Source organism: Mercenaria mercenaria, unplaced genomic scaffold (genome assembly GCF_021730395.1).
Source record: "Mercenaria mercenaria strain notata unplaced genomic scaffold, MADL_Memer_1 contig_3495, whole genome shotgun sequence".
NCBI lineage: Eukaryota > Metazoa > Mollusca > Bivalvia > Venerida > Veneridae > Mercenaria > Mercenaria mercenaria.
Genome location: NW_026461638.1, coordinates 28725 through 46331, shown reverse-complemented (window position 1 = coordinate 46331; position 17607 = coordinate 28725). Strand labels below are relative to the sequence as shown.

Sequence of the window (17607 nt, the reverse complement as noted above, 5' to 3'; positions counted from 1 at the left end):
TTCTAAGTAAAAGGGGGGATAATTCATTAAATATTGGTACCAGAGTTATGGGTCTTGTGTCATATGATGTGGGAGATGATGTGGAACAGATACTTTCAGTTTCATGAAATACTGGTGCAAGAGTTATGGCCCTTATGTCATATGATGTGAGTGATGATGTTGAACAACTATTTTAAGTTTGAATCAAATCCATTTAGAAATAACTGAGATATAGTGGAAGTGCATCAAAACTTTAACCTGAAATTCTAAGTAAAAGGGGGGATAATTCATTAAATATTGGTACCAGAGTTATGGGTCTTGTGTCATATGATGTGGGAGATGATGTGGAACAGCTACTTTCAGTTTGAATCAAATCCATTTAGGAATAACTGAGATCGAGTGAAAGTGCATCAACACTTTAACCTGATTTTCTAAGTAAAAAGGAGGGATAATTCATGAAATATTGGTGTGAGAGTTATGGCCCTTGTGCCACATGATGTGGGAGATGATGAGGAATAACTATTTTAAGTTTAAAGCAAATCCATCAAGTAATTACAGAGATAAGGAGAAAAAAGAGAAAGTGTAAAAAAAACCTTTAACCAAGGTGGGGGACGCGGAAAGACGCCGACGCTGGGGTGAGTAGGATAGCTCTCCATATACTTCGTATAGTCTAGCTAAAAAAACTGTGCAAAGTTTCAGCTAAACAGCTACTCTATCAAAAGAAGTTGCAGCAATTTGATTTTTTTTCTAGTGATTTTATGTCCATATCTAAATTTTGGACTTAGAACATTGATAATACATGCCTTGGTCTAAACATCAGCCATTATCAAGCATATTTAATATAGGCTGAGAGAAATTTCTCTGATTCAGTGTAAAATAATTAGGGATGGGAACGAAGATTCGAAAATCGGTCGAATATTCGAATATGAAAATCAAATTCGAATATTCGTAAATTATTGTATATTTTTTTTTCAAAATAAGTATCACTGATTTTGGGCAATATGAGCATGCTAATTCTACAGAATAAAACCATTTCATGTTTGTTTATCGTGTATCAAAAGATGTCAAATTAACAAGAAAATAGCAATGCATATTTGGCAGGGGCCATCGTTACAGATTAACAGTTTGCAACAGGCATCAATGTGTCAGATGCATGTCAAAAAATGTCCAATTAACAAGAAAATTGCAATGCAATGCAATCAACCTGGGGTTATCGCTACGGATTAACAGTTTATATTAGGCGTAAATGTGATATCTTTTTATCTTTTGTTCATTTTTATTGGCGCCTGTTTTATGCAACAAGTTGTAGATTTTTTTTTTTCGAAAACAATACCAAACTTGTAGATATTGTCGATCTTTTTACAATATTTTGTACGACGTTTCAGACCATCCGCAGAATCGGTTTTCATCCGCAATCAGCCGTATTCGAATTAAATTTTGAAGTATTTTATAATAAAATCAAGAAATAACACATGATTGATTTGGCCTTACGTACGTTGATCCACGCTTTAAACAAATGAATACATTGTTATATACCAATCACTTAAATAATAAGAATTTAAAGCTTCCATTAAAACAAACGGAATATTCAAATATATTCAAATATGGCAAACCGAATATTCGAATATTGATTTCAGTATTCGTTCCCATCCCTAAAAATAATACATTTCAGCTCAATTATAGGATATAAAAGTGGTATCAGTAAATGCCTATAACTGTATAAGAGGTTTCCCTATCTTAAATCATCCATTTTCTAAAATTGTGAAAATCATAATCCCTATGAAGAGTACATACCTTTTAGCATCTTTGCCTTTTCCAACTTTCATTAGCCATGGCTGTGCATCAGGATTATATTTCTTGATATTTATTCCAAACTTTTTTCTTCTAGCCTCCTCCTTCTGTTCACGGCCATACTCACTTCCAGCACCAAATTTCGGCATCATGTCTAAATTATGGGCAGTTTTATATTCTCTCAAATTGTTTTCCCTTTCCATTCTCACAGTAGTCTGAAAATTTACATATTAACTTCTTTGAACCATAAAATGCTAAAATAATAGTCTTTTTGTTCCAATTTGTTTAATTTTACTCTATCTTACATGATGTACCTGAAGTTGATAAGCATGCAATGAGACAAACTTAAAAACTTATCAAAGATGTTAACTGAATAGTAATCATACAAGTATGTATAAATAAGGTATAATTCAGAAACATCTCAAACAAGAGCACCGCCTTGCGGGTGCTGACGCTCATCTGATTTTTTTGTATAATAGAAATATTGTCCTACACATGATTTTCTAAGTCTAAAAAGGGCCATCATTCTTGCAAAAAGCAGGACAGAGTTATGTTTCTTGATGTAAAGTGTCCGCTTAAAATGGTGAAAAACTGTTGCAAGTTATAAAGCAATAGCTTTGATAGTTTAGGAGAAAAGCTGACTTAAACATAATACTCAACCAAGAAAACTGATATTCTATGTCCAAAAGGGGCAATAATTATTGCAAAAAGCAGGATGGAGTTATGTTTCTTGCTGTACAGGGTTAGCTTATGATGGTCAACAAGTGTTGCAAGTTTCAAAGCAATAGCTTTGATAGTTTAAGAGAAAAGGTTGACCTAAACATAAAACTTAACCAAGAAATCTGATATTTTCTAAGTCCAAAAGGGGCCATAAATCTTGCAAAAAGCAGGATGGAGTTATGTTTCTTGCTGTACAGGGTCAGCTTATGATGGTGAACAAGTGTTCCAAGTTTCAAAGCAATAGCTTTGATAGTTTAGGAGAAAAGCTGACCTAAACATAAAACTTAACCAGGCAACGCCGACACCGACGCCGACACCGATCAAGTGATGACAATAACTCATCATTTTTTTTTTCAAAAAATCAGATGAGCTAAAAATTGCATTCAGCTTGCATGTCCACATTTGAACTATATGAAATTTATTTGTAACACCACCCCTTCCCCCACCCCCACCTCCCCATGATGGACCGTCAGAGGTATTTAGTTGTTAAATTTTCAGCCTCAAGTATGCTTTGACCTTGACCTTTGAAACTGATGAGAACAGTCATCTGCTGACAACAGACAATCATGCTATGAAAGTTTGATAACCTTAGGCTAGTATGTCTCCAGATATTGACCCCAGCTATTAATTTGCTTATTGTTTCTTCTTTGTTTTTGTTGAGTTGTCACACTAACAAAATTATAAGTTTTATGTTGACTTTCTGGCTCTGGGCATTTTTTTTTCAATAACAGAGTCCATTTATTGGCTTCTTCCCCTCTGAAAATTTTCCCCTTAAATTTACTATTCATTAGGATATTTATTCCCCTTGCCAAAATACAATGCTATATCCCCCTCCCAACTATTAGTAAGCCCATGCCCTTTCTCTCTTAGTAAAAAAAAGCTCTGGGCATTTTTCTTCAATAACAGGGGCCATTTACTGGCTTCTTCCCCTCTGAAAATGTCTTTAAAATCACAGTTTTCCCCTTAAATTGCTTTTTTATTAGGATTTTTATTCCACTGACTTTGCCAATTCCCCTCCAAAATATTTAAAAGCCCATGCCCTTTCTCTCTTAGTAAACAAAGCTCTGCAGCTTCTCATGGTAAATGAAGATACCAGATGCCCCTCATGGCAGAATTTGAAGCATGGGCGGATTCCTGGGTAGAACCACAGACGATCTGTACGCCAGCTTGATGGCTTCATGAAAGAATCCAAAACACCCAAAACAGGGCCTCAACCCTACAACAATGAGGGTATTCATTTGCAATTTAAACAACAGATAAACACTTACATTTGTGAGTTTGAGGAAGTCAACTTCAGTTCCAGTGGAGAACTTGATCATACTGTGCTTCTTGGAAGTGTTGTTTGAAACTCTCACAACATATTCCTGAGTTGTGGACTGACTGCTTGCAGATGCTGCGCCAGGTTTTGCAGCTCCAGCTCCTGCCACAGGCTGAAATAATCATAGTAAAATAGACATGTAGAACATAATTTGGACATAATGTTTCCCAGTTTATTGCGTAACATACGGAAGTTTTTGAAGCACCCCGTCCGCTATATCATTCCACTACAGTTTCTATTTCTAGCAGGCCTACTTTGCAATGCACGGCTCTGGCCTCTTTAAATGTCAAATCAAGAAAAAACGATGACCGAGTCGGTAATCAAACTTGGGCCGCTACAGCAATAAAAATTTTCCTATACATTATAGAGGAATACCTACCTAGGGGTTGTTAAATAGATCCCTTTATAATCAAGGCAATTTACCCCCGATACCCTCAGTGTTACCAACACTTTTCAATTGAAAATTTAGTAAATCAAACTAATTCTTATGTGTTTCCATAAGATTATATTATATTCTGTCAGTTACTAAGTTTCAAGGCATCTTAAAAAATATAGCAATAATTTTCTAATATCGGAAAATTTTCTCTTTTTTTATTGTCATACAATCTGGAGGTTATACCTTTAATTTTTTAAAGTAAATTGTTGCCAGTTGTTTTGCCTTTGTATCAATCTTTCAGCATACGGGTGCTCAGTCTTTACCCATTTTCAACCACTGTGCAAGCGACATTATTACCAGTACAAATTAAGTAAAAATCTAGAATAGTTTTCTTTTAATTTGCAACATACTAACCAGTTCAATAACTAGTTCTTGTTTGAAACACGATCAAATGATCAATGTGATGAACTTTATGTTTCGATTATGAATGCTAATAATTATTGTTTCATTAAGTTTTGCAAATTAGGGGTCGTATAACTATAGATAACGCGGTTGTTAATTCATATAATTGGTACATGATCACTCGCTAATCTCCCATGGCGTATAGGAGTGATCGTGTTTGTATACAAATCCGTTGCATTTTCTATTTTTAGCACTGATAAGACAGAGATCGGGTGGGCAGACGCCGAGCGTCCATGTTTTTTGTAAACAGTGATGTTTTTCTAACGGCTTAAACTTCCTTAAAACACAAATTATATCAATAGTTTTTTTATCAATAGAAAGGTTATAAAACAAGCAATTTATTAATAACGTTTAATTATTATTTGGAAGACAAGAGCTGTCCGTAAGACAGCCAAGCTCGACTATTCGAAATATTGTCACAGAAGCAGGAAATTATTACCCAAAATGTTAAATATCAATAGAGTTTTAAGTTGGAAAGGGGACATAATTTGACCAAAATGCACATCAGAGTTATGGGACTTGATGCTATCAACTAGTTTTATAACCCCGAAGAAACATGTTAAGTTTCAATTCCATAATCTGCATTAGTTTTGGAGATAGTAACTTGCATGTAAAACTTTAACCAGAATTTTCTAAGTCCAAAAGGGGGCATAATTTGGCCAAAATGAAGGTCAGAGTTATGGGACTTGGTGCTATCAACTAGTTTTATAACCCCAAAGACACATGTGAAGTTTCAATTCAATATCTGCATTAGTTTTGGAGATAGTAACTTGCATGTAAAACTTTAACCAGAATTTTCTAAGTCCAAAAAGGGGCATAATTTGCTCAAAATACATGTTAGAGTTATGGAACTTGACCCAGTGAGGTTGGTAATTGACCTAGAAAAAGAATAAATAAGTTTCAAAGCTATATGCCTTTAAATGATAGCTGTATGTACTTGCATGCAAAAACTTAACCAAGGTGTGACGCCGACGCCAGGGTGAGTAGAATAGCTAGACTATTCTTCGAATAGTCGAGCTAAAAAATGGATTAATTACGAACGCTTAACTTAGTAATACAGTGTTTTTCTAAAAAGTTTGAACATCGCTACGCCGCTATTAAAATCATATGTCATTTAAAATGGTAATTCATTTTAAAAAGATAATTGCATAGGAAAATATGAAAATTGTAAGCATTTCAAAACTTTTTCAATTTTTAAAATCCTTAAATAAACGGAAAAGTTATTTAAGAAATAATATATCTCATCCAGTGATTTGTCGTTGAATAAATCATTGCTTGGAGTTCAGATGCGAAGGAATTATATCACGAGGGCGTAGCCCGAGTGATATAATAATACGCATCTGAACGACAAGCAATGATTTATTCAAGAGCAAATCACTAAATGAGATATATTATTTCGATTCTAACACGTTATAAAGGATTTTAAAGTACATCCTTGATGACATGCATTAAATATTTGCCCGTTTCCAGTCGGTTTCTTTTCCAGCGCGCCGCTACGCCGCTTGACGCCATGACGTAATAATTATGACGTCAGAACAGTGATTTGTTGTATGATAATTCACTGTTTTCTTCCTTCTTTGTTTAATAGGAAAATAAATCGGATCGTGTTAGAATAAAAATTAAAAAAATTCCAATCCCATACATAAACAATGTAAAAACAATTGTTTTGCCAACCACCAGATAAACAGGTGTTAATGCGTGACGTCACGGCGATCTCTCCTATATTGCAAATTCGGTAACCATGGTAGAGCTGTCTGACATGTGTAGGTTTCACATGTAAGAACAAAATGATATACTAGATCTATTCCTGTGGAAATTATGAAAAAAATTTTTTTTTTCAAAAATTGAAAATCCATGAATTTACCTCCCCACGAAACAGCCGTTTTGGCCAGAACAACGAGATTTCATGCCAACAATATTAGATGATTTCACAGTATTTGTTGTTACATTAACTATAACAATAGATCTAGTTGGATTTCTTTATTGATTATATTATGCTTGCCATTAGTTGGTATATGCAAAAGGTGTTAAGGCCTCACCAAATTAAAAAGTTGTTCATCGGATTTGCTGCTCCTATGTTTTCAGAAACACACACAAAAAATTTTTTGTTTGTTTTTGACTTGCACTAGCGCCATTGAAACAAGAGCTGTCGGAGGACAGCAACGCTCGACTATTCAACAGCCTTGTCAAAAAAGGGGCATAATATAGTAAAAAAGCAAAATAGGGTTATGGAACCTGCATAGTGCTTATCAGCTCATGACAGTGGACAAGTGTGTGAAGTTTCAATCCACTCCCATTAGTGGGTACTGAGATACCAGCTTACATATAAGAATTTAACCCAAAACTCCTAAGTTGAAAAAGGGGCATAATTTTGTAAAATGCGAACTTGAGTTATTGACCCTTTGCACTGCATGTCATATCATGACAATGAACAAGCGTGTGAAGTTTCAATCCTTTCCCATTAGTGGATACTGAGATACCAGTTTACATACAAAAACTTAACCAAAAATTTCTATGTTGAAAAAGGGGCATAATTTTGTAAAAAAGCAAAATAAAGTTATGGGACCTGCTTTGTGCATGTCAGATCATGACAGTGAACAAGTGTGTGAAGTTTCAATCCATTCCAATTAGTGAGTACTGAGATACCAGCTTACATACAAAACCTTAACCAAACAAGAGCACCGCCTTGCGGGTGCTGACGCTCATCTGATTTTTTTTGTGTAATAGAAATATTGTCCTACCCATGATTTTCTAAGTCTAAAAAGGGCCATCATTCTCGCAAAAAGCAGGATAGAGTTATGTTTCTTGATGTACAGTGTCCACTTATGATGGTGAAAAACTGTTGCAAGTTTTAAAGCAATAGCTTTGATAGTTTATGAGAAAAGTTGACTTAAACATAATACTCAACCAAGAAAATGATTTTCTAAGTCCAAAAGGGGCAATAATTATTGTAAAAAGCAGGATGGAGTTATGTTGCTTGCTGTACAGGGTCAGCTTATGATGGTGAACATAATTTAGTGTTGCAAGTTTCAAAGCAATAGCTTTGATAGTTTAAGAGAAAAAGTTGACCTAAACATAAAACTTAACCAAGAAATCTGATATTTTCTAAGTCCAAAAGGGGCCATAAATCTTGCAAAAAGCAGGACGGAGTTATGTTTCTTGCTATACAGGGTCAACTTATGATGGTGAACAAGTGTTGCAAGTTTTAAAGCAATAGCTTTGATAGTTTAGGATAAAAGCTGACCTAAACATAAAACTTAACCAAGAAAACTGATTTTCTAAGTCCAAAAGGGGCAATAAATCTTGCAAAAAGCAAGATGGAGTTATGTTTCTTGATGTTCAGGGTCTGCTTATGATGGTGAACAAGTATTCCAAGTTTCAAAGCAATAGCTTTGATAGTTTAGGAGAAAAGTTGACCTAAACATAAAACTTAACCAAGAAATCTGATATTTTCTAAGTACAAAAGGGGCCATAAATCTTGCAAAAAGCAAGACGGAGTTATGTTTCTTGCTATACAGGGTCAGCTTATGATGGTGAACAAGTATTCCAAGTTTCAAAGCAATAGCTTTAATAGTTTAGGAGAAAAGCTGACCTAAACATAAAACTTAACCAGGCAACGCCGACGCAGACGCCAACGCCGACAACCGCTCAAGTGATGACAATAACTGATCATTTTTTTTCAAAAAATCAGATGAGCTAAAAATTCTAAGTCGAAAAAGGGGCATAATTTTGTAAAAAAGCAAAATAGAGTTATGGAACCTGTGCAATGTAAGTCAATTTATCACAGTAAATAAGTGTGTGAAGTTTCAATCCATTCCCACAAGTGGTTACTGAGATACCAGCTTACATACAAAAGCTTAACCAAAAATTTCTAAGTCAAAAAAGGGGCATAATTTTGTAAAAAAGCAAAATAGAGTTATGGAACCTGTGCAATGTAAGTCAGTTTATCACAGTGAATAAGTGTGTGAAGTTTCAATCCATTCCCACAAGTGATTGCTGAGATACCAGCTTACATACAAAAACTTAACCAAATCGGGACGCGGACGCCATCGCATGGGCGAGTCCAATAGCTCTACTATTCTATGAATAGTCGAGCTAAAAAATCAAGCCAAAATATGTTGGTGCGCTACTTTTTTCGGATGTAACAGTGTGCAAATGCTTATAATTTCAGTCCGAGATTGTTCTAAAATGGACTTTAATCACAGTAAATACATACTATGCACACATCGTCTATAATATATTATAATACTTATATTTAAAGGTATTAAAGTTATTTCCCCTTTATGCAGTTATGCAATTTGCTTCAAATGCTTACCAAATTGAGTTGCTACAAAAATAGGATTTATTTCATTGAAAATTGAATGAGAAAACATACTAATTTATTTGATAACATCAATCTACATTATTTTGGCAAGGGTAAATATGTATTGATACATGTCACTTTTTCTGTTTTCTGTTTTTCCTGTCCAAATGATCAGCATTTGTACATGAAAGTAGGTGGGGTAAGGAATTTACATTATAGTTGTGTTCGGACCTGTTTAGATTTTCAAATCCTCAAATAGAATAATGTTAATGCACGTTAATCTCTATTTCAGACCTTAATTGTGATTCTGTTCCAACAAATTTAATCTGTTAAAAAAGTTTAAAATAGAACAAGAGCTGTCCATTAGACAGCATGCTTAACTTTTCTAAGTGCTTGACTCTGAATTAGGGCTTTGCCAGTAAAAGGGGCATAATAGTCAAAAGCTTTGAAAGTAACAGAGCTATTGGACAATATATATAAAACTTAAACAAAAATATTCTAAGTTAAAAAGGGGCATAATTCTGTTAAAATTCAATCAGAGTTAAGGGGATCATTTCTCCTGGTGTAGACTTTGATAGTAAATAATGATTTTATGTTTCAAGTCAAAAGCTTTAATAGTAACAGAGATATTTGACTTTATCAAAAACTTGGAAAAGTCGAGCTAAAAAAGCAGTAAATATTCAAGTCACGTATATATGTCATAATTATGTTTTAAGGTTATGCATTGTTGTATATTACATATTTTCTAGCTGCATTTTCAAAAGCATACATTATTTGAATACACTGTACTGCATACCAATGATATTACCTTTTTTCTCGAGTTTGCTTTGCTGCAAGTGTGCAGGTCAACTTTTCTCAATCCCTGGTGAATTATTTTTAATGTAAAATGGCTGTACATTCTATTTTAAGGTTTTTATTAGTCAATCAAGAGCCAAATCAAGATAAATATATTTCTTCGCTCTTTGCTCGCTCCAGATTTTCTCAAAAAACAAAAAAATATTTAAATTACTTTTTCGCTTGCCACCTCCATTTTTTCAGAAAAAAAATCAAATGAACAACTTTTCAATTTGGTGTGGCCTAAGGTTATTAATCACATTCAAAGTCATTAATTGATTGAAAGGTGTTAATGGTGATTAACTGCATGAGAAATTGTTGATTGACTGAATGAAATGTGTTAATAGTTGATTGGACCAATTGAGGAAATTATTTGATATAAAAAAAAGTTTAATCTTATTCATTGGTTTAAGAAAAAGCACCATCAAATACAAACATTAACTAGAGCTATCACTAAAGGTGATGAATGTACCCCCCGCATGCACTGACACAGTACATTGCAATTTGATGCACACAAGATTGCATAATTATGTGGACTGTATGTATATAGACTGTATGTATACAGTATAGTAACAAAAAACAAAGTCACATAACTATGCAGAATATTTATCTAAAAGAATGTAACATGCACCATGCACAACTCGGGTTGGTACTGATCACTTGTGTGAAGTTTCATTAAATTGTGTGCAAGGGTTTGGTAGATTTGGCACGCACAAGATTGCATATGCAGACTGTATGTACATAGTATGTTAACAAGAAACAAAGTCCCATAACTCTGCAAATTTTTTTTCTGAGAGAACCTAACATGCCCCATGCACAACTACTGTTGGTACTGATCACTTGTGTGAAGTTTCATTAAATTGTGTCAAGGGGATGAGGAGAGATGGTGCGCACAAGATTGTGTCTATGTATATAGTATAGTAACAAAAAAACAAAGTCCCATAACTCTGCCAATTTTTTTTCTAAAAGAACCTAACATGCCCCATGCACAACTACTGTTGGTACTGATCACTTGTGTGAAGTTTCATTAAATTCTGTCAAGGGGATAAGGAGAGATGGTGCACACAAGATTGCGTTTACGGACAGACGGACAGACAGACAGACAACCTGAAACCAGTATACATGTACCCCCCCTTACAACTTTGTTGTCGGGGGGTACAAAAATGCAATCGTGTTGTAGCAAACTTAGAAAAAAAGAAATAAAGAAAATGTTCTTGGTTAAATTGATCATTTATAAAGCAAAAAAGTTCTTAATTTAAAGCAAACGAAAACTTATGTATATTTTCAGCAGTAAATATACTTATTTGACAAAGACACAACTGAATTTATCATATTTTGAATTTTAAAAAAAAAATGTATTACAAAGATGGGGCCGAAAAACAGGGACGAAATGACCAATTTGAAATCACCAAGGGGGACGAAATGACCGAATTTGGGATGAGTTGACTTAAAATCCGATCAAGAGAAACTGTGATCTTACACTGAAATGCGCCATGATGTTTTGATCGGCCTATTTGGCATGTCCCACAGTGAACAAACTACCCTGACTGAAATGTGCACGAATCAGCCAAAATCGACACTATCAGCCTGACTGACAGCACAATCTGACTTAGTCTAAATAATGAGACCTGGGGTAGACGGATTTTACATTTTGATATTTTACGTTGTCTACGGTCTCAACCAGAAACAATCAAAACTGTGGTGAAAACTGTGGTCGATTGAAATTACGATTTATCAGTAGTCACGAATTTTTTTAAGGCCCAACAGCTTACTTGTTGTTTTAAATCATAAAAAGTAAATAAAAAAAGTAAGAACAGGACATATTTATCAAGAATTTCTGTTGTAAAAAATTTAAACCTCTAACGGTTCAATCGTATTCATGTAATGGCGGTCGGAGGCGTGACCAATGAAAACGCTTCATGTACATAGTAATGCGTTTACCTGAATCGGCCATTTTCCAGTATGTAGTACACCCGTGTTAAACCTCTGAATTTTTTTTAACTGCCATAGTTTGAAAGTTTTTTAAGGAATCTAGATAATATATACATCAATGGAAAGGAAAAATTAAACTCTTTCTATGTATGCATTTCTTTATTTTATTCGTCGCTGTATTTCAACGTGATTCTCACCCAACAGATTTCATTGGGCATTACATACGCGAAGAAGAAAACTTATCCAACACATTTTTTACCTTTTCTGGTTTGTACTCGGAGGGGGATATCAACCAGTCAAAAAAATATAAAGATATTTCAACTCTCGAGTACAGTCAACTCGCCAATAGAGAATCACTGCCAATAGCGGGTCACTTGAAAATAAAATGTGAATCTCTCTTAAACATATTAGAGTATACAATGTTTAAGTATCCAGTTATATAAACTTCTCATTTAGCAATTATTAGACAAAAGAAGATGGATCTAATCTAATGAGTTTGAGTTCCATGAGTAGATAACTCTTGCAACTATGTTTCCTGACTTGGATTTTAGCACTCTTGAATTCTTCAAAGTAGAATATTTTTGAGCATACCTCACAATTTCTTAGATAAAACCACACAAATTTGGTACCATTTTGAAGAGTGAAACGCACACTTTCGTAGGAATAATATGATTATGAATTTTAGATTGACTTCGATGAAAAAAAGTGCCATCAAACAGAGGCGGTCATTCAGCCAATAGAGAATCACCCATTTCAGGGATAATCAAAAGGTTGTTTATTTTGCTTAAAAATACAAATCAAAGGTTGATTTGATGTTGTACTGGTTTGAACTGGCAAATCTAGATAAATGAATAAGGTTCCGTGAATCAATATTTTGATTTTAGTTTTAGATATAGGTGGTGCTAATTATGCATAGAAATACAACTGTGAAAACTAGTGCTATATTCTTTGACTTAATATCTCCTGTTTGAAATGTAAACATACTGTCTCTCATCATATACTGTCTTGAAATGTTCATTTCTAATACCACAGTCATGTTTTGTCAGAAAAAGACAAATTTTAAATGGATAAAAAAAAAGGATAAACTAGGTGACCCCCTATTGGCAAAAGTGACCCCCTATTGGTAAATCAGACAGGTATAAATATTTCATCATAACTTCAGACATAAAAGAATGATTCAAATAAATCAAATATTGATATGAATGCGAGCAACAGTTTTAAGTGTTAGTAAGTTTGGACATCATGAAAGTCTAAACATTCTTCACTATATGCTAAAAGTTTAGATAGTGACCCGCTATTGGCGAGTTATCAGGTCTAGGAAAGTGGAATATTTACAGATTATCTGTAAATTTACAGATAATCTATAAATTTACAGATTTTTCAATCTGTAAATTTACAGATTGTGTGTATGAAAAGTGATGAAATTACATTTATTCTCAAAACCGCAGTTTGGAATTAACTGGTTTATTTACAGCATGCATAAATTAAGGTCATTTGTGGGTTTCAGCCATTTTTGTTGACTTTGAGTTTTTGGCATGTTAAGAAAAATCAAAGTCAACAGAAATGACTGAAAGTTACAATTGACCTTTATTTATAGGCAGTGGCTAGGATTACGGTACCGTAATCCTAGCCTACAGTTCTAGGACTACGAAAGTTCCGTATTCCTAGACAATCCTATGAGAATAGGCTAGGATTACGGAAGTATTTTAATAGGCATAAATTGTATGTTAGGACACGCATAAATGATGTTGTAAACTTACTTATTTCACTTAATTTTTCATGCCTGCCTTATTATTTTGTGTTATCTATCCACCATTTTGGGTTAGTATAATCTTAATGGCGGCGCGTGGAAATTTATTAGAAATATGAGTGTCAAAGTTAGATTTAAAAAAATATTCTATACTTTGAATTTTATGATTTATGACCATATTGTATGTTATTGAAGACCATTTGTGTTGACTTGATGAAAAAAAGTAATGCAGGTATTTACGAAACATAGATAATTCTATATTTCCGCGCACCGCCATTAAGAATATTATACAAACCCCAAACGGCTGATCGATAGCACGAAATATTAGTGAAATGAGTAAGTTTACAGTGTCATTTATGCATGTCCTAACATAAATTTGATACCTCTTAAATACTTCCGCAATCCCAGCCTATTCTCATAGGGTTGTCTAGGAATACGGAACTTCCGTAATCCTAGAACCGGAGGCTAGGATTACGGTACCATAATCGTAGCCACTACCTTATTGGTTATTAATAAAACCCGGCCCGGCCCGGCCCAAACAACGGAAATAGCCGATTCCGATTGTACGGAAACCACCAAAAACTTACGAACGGAAGGCTAATATAATTATGGATGGTTTTTGTGTCGTCTTAATCAATGCAAATGTCCATTTTATTTTATTAGGAAAGTATTTAATACTGATGTTCAGAACGTATGTTCAATAAAGTATTGCACTTCGAATAAACAAATACCTAAACTAATGAGATATTTCAGGTGATCAAATTACATTCACTGTAGCTCGATAATCAACATGTCATTAAGTTATCACGCTGTTTTGAAAACATCCTATTATTTAAACAACTACTAAATGGGGTTGTCACATCGGGCCTCATTTAGGGGGCAATGTTAGCGGTAAGCTTTATTTAGTAAGCATGGCAAATAAACACGAGGTATCCAGTGACATACTTACCTGGTCTTATTTTCCCTTGCGCTTTTCGTCATTCCGGAGCTATACTCTCGGAACTGGTTTGGAATATTTAGAGAAAACTTCACATACATGTTCACCACTATATGGAAATGCGGCAAGTCAAGTTCAGTCAGATTAGAATTTTGGCCCTTGGTAATTTAGTGTCAACTATATAGGTACTATAAATATTGCAATTTTTGCTTCGTAACTTGTGACATATTTGACCAAGAACTATGAAACTTGCTATAAATTTAAACCGCCGACAAATTTAATACTGTCAATGGTTTAAGCAAAGAAGGGACCAGTTGTTGGTGATATTTAGTCAAATGGGTATTACTGTGCATGCTTTAAACAGAAATAGTAGTGTACACTCAGTAAAATTCCAAATCGGTCAGTTTATATTGTATTACTATTTTGTTAATAATACATGTATTCACAAGAAATTTCACATACCGACATTTGAATAGGTACTGCAGCTGATTATTAATTTATTTTTGGCGACTCACGGGCAAAGTAACCGCATAAGGCGTTTTGACCAATATTCTATATTTTGCACGTGCAGGGCATGTGCACGAACAACGAACATGCACGTGTTAGTTTACACTTTTGACATTACTGACGAAAGTCCTACTAGAAAAACACATATCACGATGAAAATGACACAAGAGCAACGCGATCGAGCTGTTGGAATGTTGCTAGCCGGGACACATTTACGACACGTGTGTAATAATTTCTGCAATTTCAAAAGAATTCTGATATAATTTGTTTGTAGCTGTTACTTTGACGGTTATTTCCATTTTTAACCTTATTTCCGTTTACAAGAACCTTCAATCGGTGGGTATCTACCATCCGCGCTGTTTTGGCAAAATTTGACCCAAGTACAATTTATTGAAGTGACCGATTTTGAATTTTGTTGTAAACTTCCGACAGCCCGGGCGCGTTGCTCTTGTGTCAATTTCAAAATGATATGCGTTTTTCTAGTAGGACTTTTATCAGTAATGCCAAAAGTGTTCATGAGCGCATGCATATTGGTGCGCATGCCCTGCACGTGCAAAATATAGAATATTCACGGGTCAAAACGCCTAATGCAGTCACGTTGGCCGTGAGTCAGCCAAAAATAAATCGATAATTAGCTGCATTACCTATTCAAATGAATTAGCTGCAGTACCTATTCAATTGTCGGTATGTGAAATTTCTTGTAAATACATGCATTATTAACAAAATAGTAATACAACATAAACTGACCGTTTAGGAATTTTGTTCCGTGTATTCAGTAGACAAGTGGTATCAAGACGCAAAAACCAGGCCCCGACCTTTTTACGTTCTTCTGGTAGTTATTTCACCTCTAAGACCTTCCACCCTCTAATTTCTTTTATATATATATTCATTATACCTGGAAGATATCCGTCAACAGCTTAGTTTTACCAAAAACAAATTATATTATAACCAGAAGAAATAAAAGTATGCTTACTTTTTTACCCTGATAATCTGCGTCATTTCAGAAAGATGAGGCTCTGGAGCTTTTTTCATTATCTAATCGATTAATGTATAAAAATTTCTGTCTAACTTCTGTATATATAATAAGCAAATTATGTACGAATAAATTCTACAAGTGTATGTGTGCAACAATTTAAATTTGAATAACGTAGCTGGATATAGCCGCTAAATCGATGTCATTTCAACTTTTTTACCTTGAAACAAAACCGGGTGATATGTATGGAGAGGACCACCGAAGTTACAATATGTTATTGAAATGAATGAACTGAAGTATAAAATATGAAAGATCGGTGCCGTTTCCAAACTTTTACGCAAAAATTAGAACGCGGGTCCCCATAAACATGACCGCTCAATCTGTTTTAAAAAAACACTATAAAAAACAATAAATAATTATCACGAATAAACGAGAGTGTAGTGACAACAATGAACTTTCACGTTTCAACAATTAACTGCTACCTTAATGTTTAAATTTTAATCATATTTGTTTGTTCTTTCTTTCATATATTAAGCAATACAAGCATATCTTTTAACACAGAATTAAAAAAAAAAAGAAGAAAAAAAGAAAGAAAACGATCGGGCCGAGCTACAAATTATTTCAACATCAGTATATACAACCATTCACACAATGTTAACTTTCATCCTTTGTAAATGAACATTTTGAACCTTTTTTGTTAACAAACGTGTGCAGTCCAGATTTTAAAATAATTCCAGTTTTGAAACTTCAAATACAACTAACCCTGCGAAAACAGTCTCTTTTCTGGTTACCCTAGCCCCCTCCCACCCCATATCGGACCGAATGACACAATGGTTGGGGCGTCCGCCCGTCAATCGAGCGATTAAAGGTTTGGTCACTCTATCCGTGACTAATACAATTCAATGGGACAGTTATAAGCTTTTCTCCTAAACTATCAAAGTTAAATAAGCATTTTGAAATAGTCTCATCCGTCGGTAATACGGCTGCAACACATAGTTATAAAACCCTTTCGGAGTTCAACGCACGTTTTTAACAGCTTTTTTGATGATGTAATGGGTGAGACATGGCATATTTAGTACATGCAATTGACAGATATTTGAAAGCAAACACATACATAAAATAAAAGAATTATAAAACAAAAACAAAAAAATTATCTCAGGACAACATCCAGTGCTTCATTATGTATACTCGGACTCATACAGATACAAATTTGTAATAACAATACTTAGTGCACTTTCTTCGTTCGTCTCATCTGCTATACCTTTTTTTGGAAACAGTGTCTCAAAATTCTGTATCTGTAATACAAGTGTATTCCAATTTGATGTGAAAAGTGCGACGATTATGAAGATTACAGGGGCGGATACAGAATTTGTTGTTAGAGGGGGCGTAAAATATTTGTAGAGGAAGTAGGGGGTCTGGAGACATGCTCTCCCGGAAAATTTTGAAAACAATGGAATCATCTGGTGCATTCTGGGCGTTCTGAGGTACTTTATTTTTTATTGACAAAGGACAGGTTTTGTGACAAAATCAACCAAAAAAACATGCTAATTATAGTCACATTTTATGAATTGTCAGACTTATTCTTGCGCAAGTACCTCAGAATTTCTTAGCCCGATTTCTAAGGATTTTATTGGGAAGGTTAATATAGGACTATTTAATATAAAAGCTGTGAAGAGCTTTATAGGAGCTCATGCAAAATTTGTCAGATTTTAAATGTTCGAGAAT

At 34.3% G+C, this 17607-nt stretch overlaps 1 protein-coding gene across 1 annotated transcript in view; it reads right to left on the bottom strand.

Moving 5' to 3' along the window:
* Nucleotides 1–17607, bottom strand: part of LOC123523792 (general transcription factor IIF subunit 1-like) — a 35240-nt gene that overhangs the window by 13114 nt on the left and 4519 nt on the right. Inside the window, exons 2-3 of the mRNA XM_045301452.2 lie at nt 3759–3920; nt 1774–1985 (exon numbers count right to left, since the gene is read on the bottom strand). Of these exons, the coding sequence (XP_045157387.2) occupies nt 1774–1985; nt 3759–3920 (374 nt within the window). The remainder of the gene's footprint in view (nt 1–1773; nt 1986–3758; nt 3921–17607) is intronic.